At 40.3% G+C, this 20,873-nt stretch overlaps 1 protein-coding gene across 1 annotated transcript in view; it reads left to right on the forward strand.

Moving 5' to 3' along the window:
- CDH13 (cadherin 13) overlaps positions 1-20,873 on the forward strand; it is a 2,842,668-nt gene that overhangs the window by 1,522,883 nt on the left and 1,298,912 nt on the right. The window contains exon 6 of the mRNA XM_069638658.1: positions 17,798-17,942. Coding sequence (XP_069494759.1) covers positions 17,798-17,942 — 145 coding nt within the window. The remainder of the gene's footprint in view (positions 1-17,797; positions 17,943-20,873) is intronic.

Consider the following 20,873-nt stretch of genomic DNA (forward strand, 5'->3'; position numbering starts at 1 on the left):
CACTGATAGGGTAAGAGCATTCCAGTGAAATGGAGCTAACATAGTAAAACAATGAAATTGTGATTGGGCACTGAGGAAACGGGGAACTGATTGATAATAGAAATTGAGACTGAGAACAAAGGACACATGCAGGATAATAGAAATAGACATGTGAGGAAAGATAAGAATGTGCAAGACCATAGAGAGATTTAAAGAAAAGAGAGAGAACATTAAACTTGAAAAGAGAGTGAAACGAAAGCTAGCCAAGAGAAGACAATGGTGGAGAAATTGAGTCAAGAGGGGGAAAGAAGGTGAGGAGACAAATAAAAGCATTGAAAATAGAGTTTAAAGGTGCCACGCGAGAGACAGGGAGTTCAAAGAGTATGAAAGAGCAACAAAATAAAAGTGAAAAGATAAGTGAATAAATCAAAAGCTTGGTGGCAACAAAGGTAAGAAAAAGACAAGATTTAAGAATGTTAAACAGATGATAGCGACAAGCACGTGAAGTGATAGAGATATGATGAAAAAAGTATGAATAAGTATCAATATAAAGACCAAGATTACGAGCAAAAGGTGAGATAGGTTGTTATGATGGAGGAAATGAGACTGTAAGAGGATTCATTTCAACACTACAGCTAAGTCAATGCCTAGTCTGGGATACTGAATGGAAACCCTTATTGATATATCTTTATGTCCAGTTCATGCGTTCTGGATGACTACCCCTATATAACACCCCTCTCTTGGAATCCCCCTGACCCCACTGAGCCAAGAAGTAGTTCTGTTTGCAAGTTAAAAGGTTTATTTGAGAATTTAAACAATATATATATATATATATATATATATATATATATATATATATATATATATATATATATATCACACTTTATAATAACTTAATAATTGAATATCACACTTAATCTGATATGATAAAGATTAACATCGGAGAATCTGGCACTAGCACACTTCTTTATAATCACTAAGGAGTTGACATGAAATGGATAAGGTAGCACACTGGTAAATAGGGACAGAAGAATAATGTGGTAGAGAATGCTTTATAGGGTTCAAGGAAATGCAAGGTTGAATGAATGAAATGCAGTATAGAAGGTAAACTGATATGGTTTCACAAAAGACAAGGTAATCACTTTCCCTTTGTGGCAATTCCCCCCCCCCTATACAATGTAAGGAGATGGAAGGAAAAGCACACAGTTCAGGTATACAATCACAATGTAATACAGAGTTCCAGTTTCCCAGCAAGCTTAGAGGAGAATAGATATGAGTTTTACACAGGCTCAAAATGCTTTAAAATGTGATAGCAATATATTGGAAAATGTGCTAAAATGATTTTAATTCCCTCTGGAGGTTCAGGTTGAGGATTAGTTGGTTTAAATAAGTTCAGGCTTACTTTAGCAATGTTCTAGGAATGATTGGCAGGTTAAACGAATTTTTGGCAAATGAAAGCAAGGAAGCTGCTGTTTTCACACGTGGAGAAATTTGCAAATTGCGGTAAAATTCGCGAGTGCATTTTTCGCGATTGCCGCAAAAGTATAGGGAATAGGAATGCGGTTCTAGGTTCGTTGAAAAGCCAAGATTCCCAGCTTTCAGAGGAAAGTTACTGCAAGTCTCTAAGACAAACGGTCACGGAGATATGAGCGATATGGTAAAGGTCGTTTTTCAGATTTGAAATTTTAAAAGTTCAAAGTGACAAGTTACAGCTTGCAACTAGAAATGACAGGTGACAGCTTTGCAAATGACAGGTGACAGTTAGGAGACAGTTCTGTTTAGATTAAAATAGATTGAATTATATTATTTTAACTAAGAGATTGGTTCTGCACAGTTCTGCTAGGTACTCACAATATATTTTTGAAATAAATGGGCCTCGCCACGGATCTGGTCAGGTTTTCTTCACTCGCCACGGACGGTCTCTGCGCACAGCGTCTGGGTCAGCTCTCTAGTTCTGCGAACAGCGGTCTGGGTCAGCTCTGCTCTGCCTCTGGTTCTGGATACTGCTCTGCTTTCTCTGGGTACAGCACTGCTTCTGGATCTTTCTGCACAGCTTTCTCTGGACCCAGCGCTGATCTGCATGGCTCCTGGATGCTGCTACCGCTGTTAGGTTTGCTGGATGCTGAGGCCCACTGAGAAGAGTTCTCAGTTTGTGGGTTTAGGACCTTGCTTTGAGTTCTGAATCAAGTTCTTTGGAGTTTTAAAGTCTAAGTGTTGAATCTAGTATCTTCTGGATGTGGTGTGGTCCGGCAGAGCGCGTTGCAGCAAATGGAATTGAATGTCCCTATCTGTCCTGACTGTCTGCTTTTATGTGTTTTGAAAGTGGGTGGAGAGGCTAGCTTTCTAGGCCCTATCCCTCTCCACTTGTCATTGGCCACTTCATCCTCTTCCCCTTGATTGGGGGAATGAAATGAAGTGTCATCATGATGAGGTCTGTTTATGATACAGAGAACCCACCCCTGTCAACTTTACACACAATCTGTATTTGACTTAAAGACATATTTGCACAGGTACACAGTTGTTTAAAATTACATGCACCCATCACATATCACAGGAGGTATCCCCTGTTCAAACTCTGCTCTTCCTGGGAGCTTGGGTTCAAAAATGGCAACATATTTCACTTTTGGTCGGGTTACCAATATTGGATTTGTTCCCGCATTTACACAAATGTTCGCAAAGCATGTGGGCATTAGGTGGTGGAGTGTCAGATTTTTAACATACATACATTTTAAGTAATACCCTCTTAACTGCTAGTTTGCCCCCAGATCATACCACCGGTTCTAAAAACCTCTTAAAATGTGGGCAGAAAAATCACAAGAATTACGGTATCATTTAAATAATTATGACAAGTCTGTACTATGAGTTATTCGTCTTTTTCTAAAACCATATTCTGGCTACAGGGGTGTGTCTTTTCAGGTCACATGGTACAGAAACCAGTCTTTCCACTTTCTTCAAGCTCAGCCTCTGTCTCCAGTTTCTCCCCCTCCCAGTTTCTGCCAAGAGGAAGCCATTTTTACGACACCCCCAATAAAACATTTGCCTGAGTCAGGTCAGGGCTTTGTTCAATTTCCTGCAGAGCCCAGGTAATTCAATCAGAGAAGTGTCATATCCCTTTTGGTGGGAACAGCAAAAGGCAGCTAGGCCTGGGAACACAGCTGTTGTGCAAGTCTCAACTCCTGTCGGGGGTAGCTGGTGGGCAGAATTCAGTTTCATTAAGCCATGTTTCAGATAAAATGTCACTTTTTGTTCCCCAGTTTAAGTCAAGACAATTTTTACATATGCAGCTAGAATGCTGATTCTAAGTTCAAAACTATGACATTTTAACAGTGACAAACTATGTGGCAGTCACAAGTCTGTCCCTCAGTTTATTTACACATTTCGATTTTTGGTAATTTTAAATCCAGTTTCAGTTTAAGCCGCTGCAGACCTGCAGAGCTCAGCCAGTCTTCTTATGAACCTTCAAGTCACTTCAGAATATAACTTTACATTGTATCCACCTCTTAGTAAGTCTTTCTTTGGCCTGCTTTGGGTTAATTTATTCAGTTTTACACAAATGTCTGGTGTTGTTTTAAAACGCCGGCTTTCTGATAGTGGTGAGTACTGGTAATGCAACCATTTTTGGGATTTTTCTTGGATAATGCATTCCAAACAGGAATGGTTCTTACATGGTAGTAAATCCTTGCTTAACATTGTTTTGATGGGGCTCCTTACAGTAAAATGGTTATGTGGAACCCCACAAAAGGGTTGAATCTTTAAAGTGGTCTGGTGAGCCACAATTTCAGCAACTTTTTGACATCAATAACAGTGGATTTTGTTAACAAAGATCTTTCTTTACACTGGTGGGTGGCAAGTGAGGTAACCATTTTGGTGTGCGCACAAACTGCGTGGTTCTCCTGGATTCTGGCGCACTTGTGGGCTTTTTGGCCATCTTGGATTTTCTAAGCCCACAGCACCAAATGTTGCAGCATGATAGCTCAAACGTGGGTCAGGACACCCAACAAGACGAAAGAGGGAGGAAAAGGAGAAGGAATAGTATTAGCAGGAAAAAAGAGAACTTCAGTTTGGGTAGCATTTAAGACAAGTAAATGATTTGACATCCATGAATTAATAGTTAGAAGAAAAGAGGTAAGATTATTATGAACAGAAGATGAAAAGGGCGAAAAGCACAGACAAAGTTGGGTATCAAAGGTATAGAAATGATGGGATATTCCGAAAGATTAGATGATAGCAGCAAGAGGGAATGTGTAGAGAGAAAAAAGAAAAGGTCCTAGAACAGAACCATGAAGAAAGGGTAGCGTGTCAGAAGTGGACCACACCCAAGATACTGACTATGTCTGGTTAGATACATATGAATGAAAGCAAGAAAAAAACAAAAACAGAGAACCCAAAAGAAAAAACAGAAGTAGGAGAAGATAGGAGAAGAGTTTGATCCACACTGTGAAAGGTTGCCGTCAAATCCAATAAAATCAAAAGAGAAGAGTGTTTATAGTAACGAGCAGAAAGCAGAATGTGTTATATCTGTTAATGTACTCCTGTGATTTGTGTGTGCTTTTTAAAATGCCCCTTTACCTTTTGTGTGTACACTGTATTTAAAAATCAGAGGGAATTCAAACAATATTGGCATACCACTGGTCATTTAAATTTTGCAATCTTCTACTATTTGGTTTACCCTGTGGATCATACGTGCATTTGTGTATGAGAGACTTTATATACAAATATACAAATTCTTGTATACAAATAACTCTACAGTATGTTTTTACCACTAATATATCAGGGTATTCTCCAGTATTAATCTTTTTTGATATAAGAGAGTAGGCCAATGTCTCTGGAGGCATTCCATTTTACCATATTGTTTTTGACTAAATGGAGCGGCATGCATTTTTGGTTTTCCGTTAATTTCAAGGTTATTATTCATGCTAAATGCAAGAGGAAAATGACCCATTTGCAGCATTTCTCAGATTCAGTCTGATCCTTGTTATCTCCACCAACCCCCTCCTCACCTGAAGTCTTTATGGCTGAGGTACCGTCTGAATCAGAGTCCCAGGATTCATCCGTTGGTATCTCCTTTCTTCTCTGTCTCCAAGAGTCGCTGGGCTTCTTGGGCGTCCTTACTCCTGGTTTGGTGCGATGGGTATGGGCTCCACTAGAGGCCACTTTGCCTGAGATGCAATTTGCCTGGCAGTGGGGACCCCAGGGAGCCCACCCCAGACCAGGGAAAAAGCCTTGCCGAAAAAACCCTGGTAGGTTGCGATATCTTGCTGGGACTACTGGTCCCAGAATGCACTGAGATACTGAAGGAGTAGGCAAAGTCCACAATGGCTCCTGATATACACCAGCAGCAGCAGCAGGATACTAGGAGTCCGGAGGGCTAGTTTGCAGAAGAATATCAGGTTCCTCGCAAGAACTGCGAGTTTAGGAAAGAGGGAGTTCCAAGAAGGTAAGGTAAGCAGTAGACAGCATACAGCGGAACAGCCGTCCGAGAACGGCAGAAACGGAAAGGGGAAGCCGTTCGGAAAGCGGCCAGGGGGAAAAAAGGAAAATAACACACGAGCGCTGGGAAACACTTTCCAAAACACTGGAAGTTGCAACGCAAGTGCGTTAGCAACTTCCGGGAATATAAAGTCAAAAGACTAGAACGTGCATAGCGATTCCAGGGAAGGAGTCCGTCTTCTACCTTCTTTCCAGTCTCCATCTTGGGTATAGTCTCCACGGCGGGCGAGTTGTGACAGCATTGGCCAGAAACTCATCGATTTAAAGTATTTGAAAAGTCCAGATTTACAAAATAGGTGTAAACGATTGGTTCAAGTATCTTGTATATTTTGGCAAAATGCCTCAATTTAGTTAGCCCTTAACGTGTCTTTGGAGGTTAAAACTGGCAGATATAATTAATAGTTCCCCCCTTTGTTTTCCTATTAATACATGCCACAAGGCTCTCAAACCAGCTTCCAGAGCAGCATCCACATGAGCAGTTACTCATGCAACAGAATTGCTTCCCATAATTAATTCAAGATCTGGGTAACAACTTCATTGTGCTCATGTGTCACCTTCAAATCCATTTTTATGAGTTTTGGGGGTGTTTTCATCATTTGGTTAAAATGAGTGATCCTGACAAATGGCATCTTGTTTTGTAGTTTTAATCTTTCGGGACTTTAAAATATGTATACAGAAACCACCAATTTGCCTACCATTGATAAGTTTTACCGGTTTAACACAACGTGGTATATAGTTATTACAATATGTGTTACCGACTGGCCAGTTTTTTCTGTAGAAGAAAAGAGGGGAAATCATTTTAAAAAGAGATTATGTTCTCATGGTATACTTGTTCATTTGCCACTAGACTATGAATTGCAGTATGATATACTCATGAAGAGATCTATCATTAAGGATATGTTTTCATTATAGCATACAATATCCATAGAGATAATTGTGTCCAGTCTCATTCACACATACACACCATATTGAATCCGTATTTCCATGCATTGCCGTTACAAAATGTTAACACTTCTCTTTATTCAGCCATTGGTTATGTGTGATGAAAGGAATTGTTCATTTGATTCATTCATGTCTTAAACTGTTTGTCTATTTCCCTCCAATGTTGGGGACCTATAGTGGTCATTTCAAACAAATATACTTCATTAGCTGAACACTCTGTGTAGGCAGCGGGCACAAAACATGTCCATGTCTGATTGATGAAATGTGCTAATTTTTATCACAGAAAATATGCATATTGAAATGGAAACCACAGACACCCAGAAATAGCGTATTGCTTATTACATCCCCTACTTTTCCATGTTTATATTATTGTATTTGCTTTTATCTACCACAAAACATTGCATGAAGCAAGTGCCATGTAGAGATATCAGCCAGATGTTGGAAGCTTGGACAATTGGTTGATTTAATTCCCCTGGTAACTATGAAAAATACCATTCTTTAGACTATCTCACTTCATCTAGTGTATACCTTGTGATTATCCCACACAAACTGGTTGGCCATTAGTTTACTGAAATGGTTCCAATTTCTGTAAAACCTACTCCATTTCAGTTGGATGTGGTATATATTGTAGTATTAATATTGTGCAGTAGCACCTGGAGCGTATCAAGTGCTGGAATGGACTACCATAACCAATAATTGCAGGCCTAAATAACTAGACAAACTCAAAGAATATGGCAAAGTACTACCATGTTATCAGTTTGATAAAGCAGGGAAATCTGGGAAAGTCGCAGCTTACTCATTCTCAAAATACATTTCCATTATACAAAAGCTTTACACCTCAATATGTGTCATATATGACAGCATCTTATGTGGCAAATAGTAAAAACCTATCTGTGGAGGGATTGGTTAAGGGAACATATATACCTACACTTCGTTTAGGTGTTAGTAGCATAATTGGCTGCCCCTTCTCTTGTAGGTAAACCTGGGAATACCAATTCAATTTCAAAAGTTTGTATTCCTTTTATTTTATTCAGTTTACACCTTCAAGTTAATAACACATTAACAAAGACAATATAAGAAATTACATACAATTGAAGGGCAATACACTCATTAAATACATGCAAATCAAAGCGGTAGATATTAGCTCCATGTCCTAAAACCATCATAAAAAGGACAATTGGTAAAAAGGACAATTGGTAAAAAGGACAAGATGAGCAGAGCATGCAACCTTGCTAAAGGTTAATTGATCTTCAGGCTCCCGGCATATTTATTTCAAGGCTTTGGTTATTTGCCATCATGCCTAGTGAATATAACAGGCACATGCAAAAGTGACATTAGGTAATGAACACTGACCCAGAAACCTCACAGCGCATATTGTACAGCAAACCAGTAGCTCCTTCAAAATTGGTCTAAGATATATGCGCCTCAATTTTGTAGTCTAGTTGCAGATCAACAAAAAATGTAACATGGTTTCATTAATTCCCCCACACATTGGGCACTTCTTTGATGCAAGTCCTTCCATTAATGAGTAAGGGAAACTACTGGAAGCATGGCCAATCTAAAAAGCATGTACAAAGAATTTTCAAAAGGTGGGGGATTGTGTCCAAGTACGTTTTTTTTTTGGTATTCTTTTTTATAAATTTATATGCTTGTTAACAGTTGAAAATAGCGTAATAACTACAACCCAAGTATCCAAGTAAGTTTTTAATCCAGACTGAAACCTGGACGCTAGGTAGTTTGGGCCGACCTTTCATTTGGCAGCATCTAGCACAAGGTTTTCATAAGCTCTAGATTTAGCTACAGTCTTTAAATTCTTTATTGCTGAAAAAGTCTTCCCATAGTTCAGGAGCATCCAAGCTCTGGAGGATTTATTTCATGTGTCTCAACCATTTCAGGCACGTTGCCCCATCTAAATACTTAAGATGAGATAATGCAGCCGGATCATTTCCTAAATCAGGTGATTTTCATAGTCTCACCCACAGGAGAATTGGATTAAGGATAACCTGCAAGGCTACTGGTAGCATATCAATTTCCAGATAAATTAATGCTGATGGGGCACTAGGAGGAAGCAAAAGCAATAAAAAATAAAAGTCTTGAATGGAGATATTGCACACTACTGTGGCTAAAATAGTACTCAATTTCTCCAAGTTAAATGCGGATTTGTTAATCTGTGCAACCCAGCAGACAGATTCATGGAACTCACACCCAAAGTCTCATACTGGTTGACCTGTTCCATTGGGTATCCCCTTACTTTTAGTAATCGTGATCGGTGCTTATGAAATTGTGGTTTAAACACGATTACCTTGGATTTGTCTATATTTAAGCTTAGATAAATTTTGGCACACTAAGCCAAAAAAATAGAAAGGGAATAATTGAAGCCTGCAAAGTTGTAACAATTAACACTGCATCGTCCACGTAGAATAAGGCAGGATATCTATCAGAGGCCATCTTTGGATAGTCCTGGCACCCCCTCAATTTTGTGTCCATTATCTCTTGAATATAGATATAAAAAGAAGGGGGCCAGGATGCAAACCAGCCTAACACCCACAGTGACATTGAATGGTTGTGTCAGTTTGCCTTCTATGCCATTACGAACAGAGACTTTATTTTCAGAATATAGCTGATGTATAATGGTGATCAAATCTACTGGGGCTTTGTGGGCTAAAATAATCTGCCATAGAGTCTCTCTGGATACAGAATCAAAGGCAGTCTTTAAGTCTAAAAAAATCACATATAAATACATCTTCTTCAAGACAGTGGGCCTCATTACGAGGCTGGTGGTAAGGGGTTAATGGCACCGGTAAGGATGCCGGTGCCATTAACCCCCTACCCCTGCATTCCGAGGTCCCTTAGGGGGTCCAACTAAGACTGGCTGGTTTTACAAGCCACCCTTAGCGGGAGCCGCTAAGGGACCAGGGAGCTAATAACGGGCCCACTATTTGCAGGCCCGTTATTAGCTCCTTCCCCATTCCCATTGAGCCCCTTGGGGGCTTGAATAGGAATGGGGAATGGTTTTCAGAATGGGGACTTAACGGGTCCTCCAAGGTTGGAACGACCCGGTAAGTCCCCATTCCAACAACCCGGACCCGGACATAAGTTTGGAGGCAGCCATGGTGCTAATAGCGCCATGGCTGCCTCCAAACTCGTAATGACCCCCAGTATATTTTTGGATTAACATGAACAGCATGAAACATTGATCCTGAGTGCTCTTATTTTTTCTAAAACCAGCCTGACGGGTACTAATTAAGTTTTTCTTGTCCACTCAATCCTGTAAGTGCTTAAGAATAACTTTCCCAATTAGTTTCCCCTTGCCATCCAAAACGGAAATCGGATGATAATTGGCCAGGGATTCCCTGCCCCCTTTTTTTATATTTTGGCATGACTACTTCTGAACGCCAGGATTTGGGGATTCCCCCCTTGCTTAAAATGGCAATAAAAATGTTGCACAACACAGGGGCCCAAATATCCACCTCATCGTTCAGCAGGTCTGCCTGGATCAGGTCGGGCCAGCAGCTTTACCACGTGTCTGAGAATGAAGGGCTGATACTACCTCATTCCCCTGAATCATCAGTGTGGTGGGAGTGGAAGAACTAACGTGTACACAATCAGATTGTTTAGCAGTAAGATCAACACACAACCTAGAAAAAGTATAACCTCCAATCCTCTTCACTGGTGCAGAATTGCAGAATCTGACCCCCTTTCAAATCTCTGTCTGATACCGATTTCAAAAATGGGGCATTGTTGAGGGCATACCATTTCTCCCGAGTAAAGTTTTTTTATTTTTGATTAGTTAGAGACTTATACTGCTGCCATAGGGAGCATAATTTAGTTCTGTCCCTTAATTGGAAGCTTAAGCAAAGCTCAGTTTCCTTTTTTATCAGCGCAACATTCACCATCATACCAGCTTGGTTTACCAACCGTTCTCTTCTTTATTACCCCAGTAGAATGGAGATGTGTGAGATCAGATTGTCCTTTAGCTTCCCATACTCAACCAATATAGCAGAGGCACTATATTCTTGGTTGAATATAATTTTTGAATTGTTTAAAATCGCAACATAGATGGAAGATTTGGCATCATGCTTCATTAGGTTGACCCATCTTACTGCTTTTTTGGGTATGACCTTGTACTACGGCCTGGTACTACCTCTAACTAAGTATAATACAGATAACAGCAGCGTTTTGGCTTCTGCAACAATGTATAATCCATCCTCGCATAGGCCATCCTGATTGGTTGACATCTTCTTCCAAGCTTGGACATTCAGCTTGTTAGCAGCACGTAAGCAACGAAAACCCAGCTGCGGGGAAACACATCAGACAATTTCACACTTGGTCAATTAGCCTTACCAGTTCTCATCAGTCAGGCCCTAAGCAAAGGCCTCTTCTTTGTAGTTGCGGACTGTTCTCTTCTCCTGAACCTTTAAGGGCTTCAGGGTACACTGCTAACTTCATCTGGAGCATTATGAATAGGCCTTGTTTTATAGTCTTGCAACACGCGTGATGAGACCATGATTTCGCCATTCTGTACTTAAACTTAATGCCATTTTTTTTCTGTACTATTACTCTCTTTGACCTCTGGAGACTTGGTTGATTCATCTTGCGCATGCTTCCTTCACTTTTAATTGTCAAATACTCTGCCCTCACAGATGTTTACTCCTTTGCTTAATCGGAGAGAAATAGGTCTTAAATGCATGGCTTATCCTCTTTGACTCCTTTTGTACTTTGCAGTTAATTCTCACTGCGGCATCCTTGATCCTTAGTCAAATATTCTTTGTTCTTGCATGAATCTGTATTACAGTGCCTGTCAGCTCTTCTGCCTCTTTCTCTCTCCTTGGGGTTTTCAACTTACTATTAAACAAAACTGACGCCCATCTTCTCAACATGGCTGTTTTACCCGTGTCACATTTTCAACTGTAGCACGCTTCTATGTTTCTCATGTACCGTACATTTCTGCGTGTATACATCTACTGTATCTCTTCTCATCTTATTTATTTTATTTTATTTTATTTTATATTATATTTGTAAAGCGCCCAAACCCTGAGGCAACAGGGCGCTGTTGCAACCTGTTACATGAAACAAACTTAGCTGAGGCAATGTACATATCGACTTGGGAAATGCATACATAGATCACCCAGATCAAAAATGTCAAACAGAACAAAATGTGATACAGAACAAAATAGATACATTAAAAATATACAGGGCAATATGTGAACATTTTTGTGGAATGCAGACCTTTTAGGCAAATAGCCACGTTTTTGGCGTTTTATGGAAGGCCCAGTAAGCGGTTTCCGCTCTTAACAAATGTGGGCAGTGAGGTCCATTGCTGCACACTGAGGGAAAGCTCACCCCACCACCTTTGGCTCTCTTCACTTTGGGGCAAGTGAGTCTATGCTCTCGTAGGTAGACATAACTGGTCTTGCAGAGTTTGTTCTCTGAATTTTCTGGGCCAGGTAAGGTGGGGCGGTGTTACTCAAGCATTTGTGTGCAATCGATAATGTCTTGAAGGTGATCCTTTCTTTGATTGGAAGCCAGCGCACATTTTTCCTGGCGGATGAAATGTGATCTCTTCTCCGGATGTTCAGGGCTGCCCGGGGGGCATTATTTTGAATTATCTGCAGTTTGTTCATGTTTTGTTTAGAAATACCAGCATACAAGACGATACAATAATCAAATGTTGTGCCTGTGATGGCTCTGGCAATGGTCAAGCAGCTCTCGGGGTAAGGAATTGTCTGGCGGAGGTGAGGAGTTTTGCAATGTAGGCAGCTGATGATGCTAACGCGCTTTCTTGTTTGGTAAGTGAGAGGGCAGATTCTAGGTGGACACCCAGCGTTTTTACAGAGTCTGAGACTGGGATCTGTATTCCATCTATGGTCAAAGAAGAATATTGTGGGCTGAGCTTCTGTAGCCGGGCGGATGAACCCGTGAGGTGGATCTCTTTCTTTTCATCATTTAGACAAGGTTGTTTGTAGCCATCCCAGTTTGGATGGTGGAGAAGATGCTGTTTAGTGGGTGGGAGTCATCTTGGTAGGAGACTGACAAAGGGATGAGGATTTGAGTGTCATCGACATACTTGGGGTATGATATGCCAATGCCACCCAGGATGCCGATTACCTATTTGGTGAAAATGTTGTAGTTGGTTGGAGAGACACAGGAGCCTTGCGGGACGCCACAGGGAATGGATATGGGAGGTGCATTTCCTGTGTCGGAGAAAACTCTCAGGGTTCTTCCAATGAGAAAGGATGCCACCCAAGTGGTCTTCTTAGTATATATGATTTCCTCACTTTTGCATGTATATTAAATGTGTTACTTCAGTTACATCTTCATTCTTTATGTATTCATATATCGTTTCAGTGTGTCCTTGTGCCTTTTCTTCATGATGTCATTTTACACCTGTCAGGCTTCATTTATAGTTCTCCCATCCCTGATGGTGTCTGCAGACTTCCTTCCACTACTTCAGTTTTAGGGTACATTCGGTACGGTTGTCTGAGCGCATAACGTCTTTGACATTTTCGATTCAGTATTGGGATGATACTAGGTGTCGTGCACAGTGCTTTCTTGCTGCTCTTCCAGTATGACGGAGGTGAGGGGTGGGCTTCATAAGTGACATGTACATCTCCTTCTCTACAGTATGATCTTAGTTGTATATTTTATCCAATCCTTTGGAGGCTATATGATATCCTCTCTTAGTTCATTTGTTTGTTCCCGGCAGTCAGATCTTTTCCATATACTCTCCTATGAATCCTAATTCAAATTTTTATAGAGTCTCTTTCAAAATCATCTCTAGTGGAATAACATATTTTTGCTCAAATTATCTAATCATTTTGGATGTCTCTTTTGGTTGATCTTGGGTGACTGCTGGTTTTATGTAAGATACAATCTGTAGTTGCTCTGTGCATGTCAATTAATTATTGCACATTTTAAAATCAAAACCTCAAACAAATTTCTTGTTGCATGTGTTCAATACTTTGTGAATGTCAATTAACTAGTATTCATTAAGAATCAGTACCACCTTAAAAGACTGCCAAAGATGTGCTGTGTTTCATGGATAAACATCAAAATGAAATCACTTGCATTCAAACATGTATTTAATGTCCTAATTAGAGCCATACCAAATCTATAAAATATCATTAGAATTCCTTAGCCAAGGGGGTGTATGATGGTGTGCAGTAGCACCTGGAGCTTTCCAAGTGCCAGATGGAATTACCAATAAATGATCTCAGACCCAAATAACCGAACACACTCAAAGAATACAGCAAAGTAGTACTTTATTATCAGATCAAATAAAGCAGGGAAACCTGGTGAATAAAAGAACTGCAGCTCATACACTGTCAGCGATATTTTCATTATACAAAGGTTTTATCCTTTGATTTTCATCAGTTATGACACCATCCTATGTGGCAAATAGTAAACCTACTGGGTGGAGGGATTGGTTCAGGGAACATGTATACCTCTATATTGTTTCGGAGTGAGTAACATAATTGGCTGTCCCTTATCTGGTAAGCACACCTTGAACTACCTCTAAATCCATATAATACAGATTAATAGCAGAATAACAGCAGCGGATTTGCTCCTGCAACATTGTATACTACACTGCTACATAGGCCCTCATGCTTGGTTGGCATTCTCTCCCAACCTTGGACTTTCGGCTCGTTATCAGCAAGTGAGCAAAACAAAATCCAGGTGTAGGGAATAACGTCAGGCTAATACCCACTTGGTCAATTCGCCTACCATCTCTCATCAGTTAAGCCCAGAGCCCAGGCCTCTACTTTGTAGTTGACCTTGCTGACTGTTCTCTACTCTGGGACTTTTAAGGGAGGGTAGGTACATCACTATCTTCAGTCAGAGCCTAAAGAATAGGCCGTGTTTTCGAGTCACGTACGAGGGGACCATGATTTTGTCCATTTCAACCTTTTGTGTAATGCGATTTAATTCAATTATACTGTGTGCTATTACTCCTCTTGGCCTCTGGAGACTTGGTTGTTCCATCTCACATACGCTTTCTGCGTCTTTTATTATTCAATGCATGATACTTGCAGATGTTTTCTTCTGTGCTTAAGCGAAGCAAAATATGTTATGCGTACACAGTTTATCCTCTTTGACTCCCTTGTGCCTTGTAATTATTCCTTGATGTGGCGTCATTTATCCCAGGCCAATAGACATTAATTCTTCCTCGCACAAAGCTGCTGTCCAGCACCTTTCAGTTGTGCAGCAAAGGTCTGTTTCTGAGGTAGTTTGGTTATTCTTAATTCAAGTCTGACGTCCATTTTTTCTTCATGGCTGCTCTTATTGCTTTATAGTTACGTCTGCAGCAAACTTCTAGACATATATTATCTACATTGCATTTCTGATTGTATACATTTATTGATCGTCCTCTCAATGAATATGATTTCTTCACTTCTGCACATGTGTATCTCTTATTATTTAAGTTGCATATTAATTCGTCAAATAGTTGCATATCGTTTCAGTGAGTACTTGTGTCTTCTCTTCATGACATCACTATGCTCTGGTCTGATGTCTATCATATCTCTTCTGTGTCCAGTGGTGTATGCAGACATCCTTCCACCACATCAGTGCAAAGGTACATTCAATATGGTAGTCTGAGTGTATAACACCTCTTGTATCTATGATGCAGTATTTGGATGATATCTGGTGTCACACACAGTCCTCTCTTGCTGCTATTCCAGTATGACGGAGGTGAGTGGGCGGGCACTAGAGATGATGTGTACATCTGCCTCTCTAAAATGTGTGTACATTTGATCCGTATCAGGCATACGTGTTCTCTCACCACCTCTTCATAAACAATCACACATGCAGCACACACAATTGGAGCAGACACTGCTCTCCCCCAATCAAACCTGATTAAAAAACCAATCAGGTCCAAGTCCCTAGAAGTAAAATCTAACATGGGAACACAACATTTTAATTGAACGTGGTGTCAAACTTTGGGGAAAGGTAGCATTTGCAGAGTTTCAATTTGCATGTGTTGTGGCTGCTAATTCATTTTACAACATACACCTGTTTTACATATCAGGGCCAAAGTTATCTTATTTCCAAGAAGTAAGAAAATAAAGCCTCATTATGAGTTTGGCAGTATTCTAGTGATAAATACAGCAGAATACTGGCTAATGGATTTTCCGTAAATGCCACTTTGTCCCACGTATTTACTGCAGGAGTACTGGTGGAGTTATCCCCCATTTTTTGGAGTCCATAGGACTTGTTTAGAATTTCGGGGGAATTACCACCAGGGGTAATTCCACAGACAGAAATTCCAATTTTGCTGGCAGTAAGGTGGCAGATTTCCCTCCAGATTTTTGCTGGAGAAAAATCCTCCCTCTCACCACCAAACCTGTGTACAGCAGTGCAGAAATGTGGCGGTAACGGAACGGCTACCCCATTAGTTCCAATTTTCACCACACTGCCATATTCGTAACAATGCCCTAAGAGTGATACTTCAAAGTCATGCTTCCAAAGCTAAACCATGTGGCATATCTGGTAAACACAGATTCCTGTGTGTTTAGAGATGTATCATCTGCTCTGGGAGGGATTAGCGTCAAGAATTGGGTAACGGTAGTGAAAGCCCCCCAAAAATATGAAAGAAAATAGAATCAACTGCAAGAAAGTAAAATGTGATACTATTAAGGAGATTCCAAACCCAAGTTCAAGAAACAAAAATGTGATATGCTTAAATATTACCTGATTGTGCAGTCCCTATAGTTCAATAGCCTGTCAAACAATCACCACTGTGCAATTCCACGTTCACTAAATCCCTATGCATACATATTCCTCCAAGGAAAGAGATAATAGTGAAACGTGTTTTAGGATGTGCTCTTGAATACATCTATCGGATTCGAGATTGCCTATTAAGAGTGTGTGTTCTCTGCTTTGAGATGGATAGCAGGAGAGGGTTCTAGAGGAGAGGAGGGATAACAGTGAGAAATAACCATGGACAAAGCAGACGATGTTATGGGAAAACGATAAGATAAAGGGAACACACTCCAAACAATGTCTAGAAGGAAACAGGAAGGGATCTTAACATGTCTGGCCTATACAATGATTATCTTACATGCATAAAGAAGACAATTCAGTTGACAAGTGGTGATTTTTATTCAAGGATCCTGACCAGTAATCTTTTTAGTACCTGGCCAAGATCACAAGCTCCTCCAACTCACTGCTTTGCTAGTCCAATGAAAGACGTGCATGCTTATCTGCACGTGGGCATTGCATAAGGAAACATCCGTAGCCCCTGTTAGGTTCACGCAGCCTTCCCCATAACATCTGCATTTGGAACATGTCTTCCCTGGTGTACACATCATCAGCTGACAGCAAGCCAGATATAGGAATGCTGAGCTGAGGCAGCGTTCCGGTATTCGCCCTCCCTCCTTCTTGCAATGTGACAGTGCACATGTGTAGTTCTAAGCAGCCCCGACAGCCTGGCCCCTATTTGCGTGCCATCCTTCATGCTGCATTTTCCATTCTCTATCGCGTGTACAGAGGAACGTATCAAACGTAATCGACCCCGGATAATGTCTTCCACCATTTATGCGTATGATGACTGGAGCATCAATGCATCACAGGGGAACAAAGGCCAGCTGCCACGGAAGGGGATAATGCATCGCTGTAATTGCATTGCTTATATTACGCCCTGCCCGTGTCCTGACAGAGGGGGAATTTGTTACATGCAATGCTTGAAATCCGAATCGGTGGCTTAACATAAAAACTGCATGTCCGAATGCATTGATGTATGCTTCCTTTGCACATATATCAAATGAGCTAAGCTGGGTGAGCATTGCCCAGCAATATTCATTGCTGTTGCTTGAGGACTTTCTAGCTTGGCAGTTCTGATTCACTGGTGTCACTTCCCATGTTTTAATTGCTTGCAAAAGTAGACATTGTGATATTCTGAGCAAGTTTAACCTTTTTTTGTACACTATTAGTGAATTCCGGGATGGTTTCATTTTAAAATAAAAGCATGGGAACAGTAAAACTAAAAATTAAGTAAAGTAGAGGAGCACCGCTCCCATACGCTCTGACCCACTTCGATCACTGATTCTGAGAGAATAATAATATTAATAATCATAATATTTATAATAATTATATTAATTGAGTCAATCAGTGACCAGTAATTTTTACTTTTGAGTTGTTAATCAAAATGGCCACAGCACACGCTATAAATCACAATAACATAAAATGACATACAATTGACTCTAAACCTATTATTGTAGTAAAGTGGTGGTTTATAGTAGGTTGAATAAATCAGGTCAGATCCAAATCTAACTGGATGTGTATGAGGCTAAGTATCCACACTGATTAGACCATCAGATGTACATGTGTGTGTAGGGTTTCAAGGAATAATAAATAATGAATGTTGGGCACCTTTTCTCTCCTCCAGCTGCAGGTTGAAGTCACAGATGTCAGCGGAAAAGCCATTGATGGACCCACAGATTTGGAAATCTCTGTAATTGATCAAAATGACAACAAACCCATTTTTCGGGAAGGATCATACACTGGGCATGTACTGGAGGGGTCTCCCACTGGTAAGCCCATTTAAGCCTGTACTTATTTTAATTGTTGTTTTCAGTACAATGCGTCCACTTTCACAGTTCAAGGCACACGGTTTGAGACTCCCTCCCTTAGTCAGATGGGTCCAATGCTGGAAGAATCCATGAGCAAATTCTGGTTCTTTGATTCCTCCTGACATGGAATGGCTAAGGTTGTTGGGACCCGCGAGAAGCTGACAGGGGCCCGTCTCTCTTTGGAGTGAGAGCACCTTCAGCAAATGTTGAGCCTCAAGCCACTCTGGACCAGAACTGTTTTGATAGCTTATCAAAAACATATGTTCACTTCCTAGCACCCTTGCATGTGGGCACAAGTATCTCCAGCAGCAGACACTGGGATGGATAAGCTTGATATGTTGATTTATTTCATTAAGAATTTGACCGGGCACCACTTTGCAATGCCACAAAGCAAACTGACACACAATATCAGGTCAATGTTTCCAATTTTTTCCACTAAATTCAGTTTTTCTGCGTGTAAAACTTCATTGTCACAAATGTTACCACTACGTTTGGACATATTCTTTCCAATTACTTCTTTGTGAAGTTACAGCGTTATTATCGCCTCAGTGCAGTTTTAAGCTTCTGTAGCAATAACTGTCTGTTAGTTGATACCAGCGTGGGCTCTTCAAATAATGCTTTAACTACATAGGTGAGACTGCTGCCTGCCAAATCAATAAAGAAGAGGTTTGCACTGCGTGTATTATAAGGTGGGTAAAGACAACTCTGGTATAGGCTATCCCCTATTACTTTGAAGATATGTGAAACTCGTTTTCGATGGACACATGGTAAATCGTGGTTATTCTATACTTCTGGGAGAGTTCATTAATGTGGGTTAGTGTCCATGTAAAAGTCATAGTCCAAGGAAAACCTGAGTGCAATAAGTGTGGGAATCAGATGTATCCCAAGAAATATTGTTCCTTTCTAAGGCTACTAGCAGGGACGTCATGTCACCAAAATGCTAGGGTTAGCGGAAGTGACATCACATGACCCCAGCCCTCTGATGACATCACTGGAAGTGATGTCATTTGCCCCACCCTAAAGTGATATCGCGGGAAGCGATGGAACACAACCTTTCACCCCTTGACAAAACAGGAAGTGGCATAACACATTTGTCCCAAATACACTACGAAAAATATGGTTACAATATCACTATAATGTGATATACATTTCATACAATAATGGATTGCCATATGTATCGTTAAGATCAGGTTGTATAGGCCCATATTACCAAATTACTGTGAATGCAAGCAGACGTCCATGACCTAATGATATTGATTTGTTATTATATAGCACTTACCCTTAAGCGCTTTATATAGAAAAAAGATACATACAATATCACCCAAGATGTCTTGGTACTCATCTGAAACAACCTCACATTTCTCAAACTTAAACTTAGGTAAATAAGAGTTTGAAGTGGTATTCACTGAGGTATCGTTGAGGGCCTCAAAAAAGAGTAGCATATTGTTGGGTCTTTTTATCCATATCTTGAAGCATTTCTTGAAACCATGCAGTCAAAACAGGATTTCTAGGTTTAGGGAGAATGATATTTTCCAGATGCCATATGGTCCGAAAAATTGCTTTATGTGAATTGCCTGCTTGATACATTTTTTGGGTTCAGGTAATATTATCCCCACCAAAAATATCGCCATATATATGGTCGTCCGGCATGGCCACAGGTGATATTTTTAGTGGGGATAATATTAGGGTTTTTTGGGAGCGGGGGTTGCAGGGGTGTCTCCCGCTCGTTTTAACATAATAGGGGGGTTGCAGGGGTGTCTCCTGCAGCTTCCATGCCTTAATATCGCCACACAAATATGGCAATATTTTTGTATGGCAATATTTTTGCAGGGATATTAACACACAGAACCATTTTTGTCAGTATAGTATTATTTTTAGGCTAGCAAGTTATTGGTTTTATATTTTTTTACGGTACATAAAAGGAGATAATGATAGACAAATGATTTCTTTTTGCACCAGCTACCAACTTTTCCTAAGATTGGTTCACAATTTATGTTGATAAAGTGTGAATCAGGGTTGCCCAATCAGCTTACAATTAAACTTCACAGTCCTTAACGGGGCATGGAGATCAGTGGGATCAGACAAGATTTTGCTGAAAGTGATTCATTGTTGACCAAGGTCAGAATCAAGGAGAACTGTTTTAAAAGATTAACAAATTAGTGGCAAGGTGGATTCAGATATTACATTTTGTAATTGACGTATTTGTTTACGTCAATTAAATTGGCCCTGTTAAGGAATCTACCAAAAACGTATAAACTTCTGATTAGAGAAATCAAGGTCTATCATAGAAGTAAGGGCTAGAAAGATGGTTTTGGACACAATCCAGTCTAGCTGGTGAACTGAATTGTGCATAGGCCCCAAAATGAATAGTGGAAAACCTGCCACAACCAGGTCAGATTTAAGGATCTTTGAGAAGATATTACTGTCATCATTATTGCACTTATTGAAATCTCCAAGAATTAAAGACGTTTTTGATTCAGTTGAAAAGGATAGTAGAACATCAGAAAGTTGTTCAACAAAGAGCACTCCAGAATGTTTGGCACTGTGGAGCGGGAATCAATTTAAGATCACAACAGCGAGTTACCTGAAACCAGTAACAGCTTAAAAGAAGAATCATGGGAATGAGTGGCAAGAAATAAGGTATTTGATGTGACAAATTGCAGAAACTTCCAAAGGTGTTGAGGTACAATTTCACAAGTGCAAGTTTTGGACACATTTTATTTGACTAACTGAAAATAGTATGCAGAGATGGAACAAAGCATTATATTTTGAAGTCCAACAGACTTCTTCATCAGATGGTGCAGTGTGAAATGATAAGTAAAGAGAAAGCCATAGCACGGTACACTTTCAAAACAAAGATAAAAAAGGAACATTCCAAACTCCATTGGTTAA

Source organism: Ambystoma mexicanum, chromosome 1q, assembly GCF_040938575.1.
Source record: "Ambystoma mexicanum isolate Mex_15411 chromosome 1q, UKY_AmexF1_1, whole genome shotgun sequence".
In the NCBI taxonomy this organism is placed as follows: Eukaryota; Metazoa; Chordata; class Amphibia; order Caudata; family Ambystomatidae; genus Ambystoma; species Ambystoma mexicanum.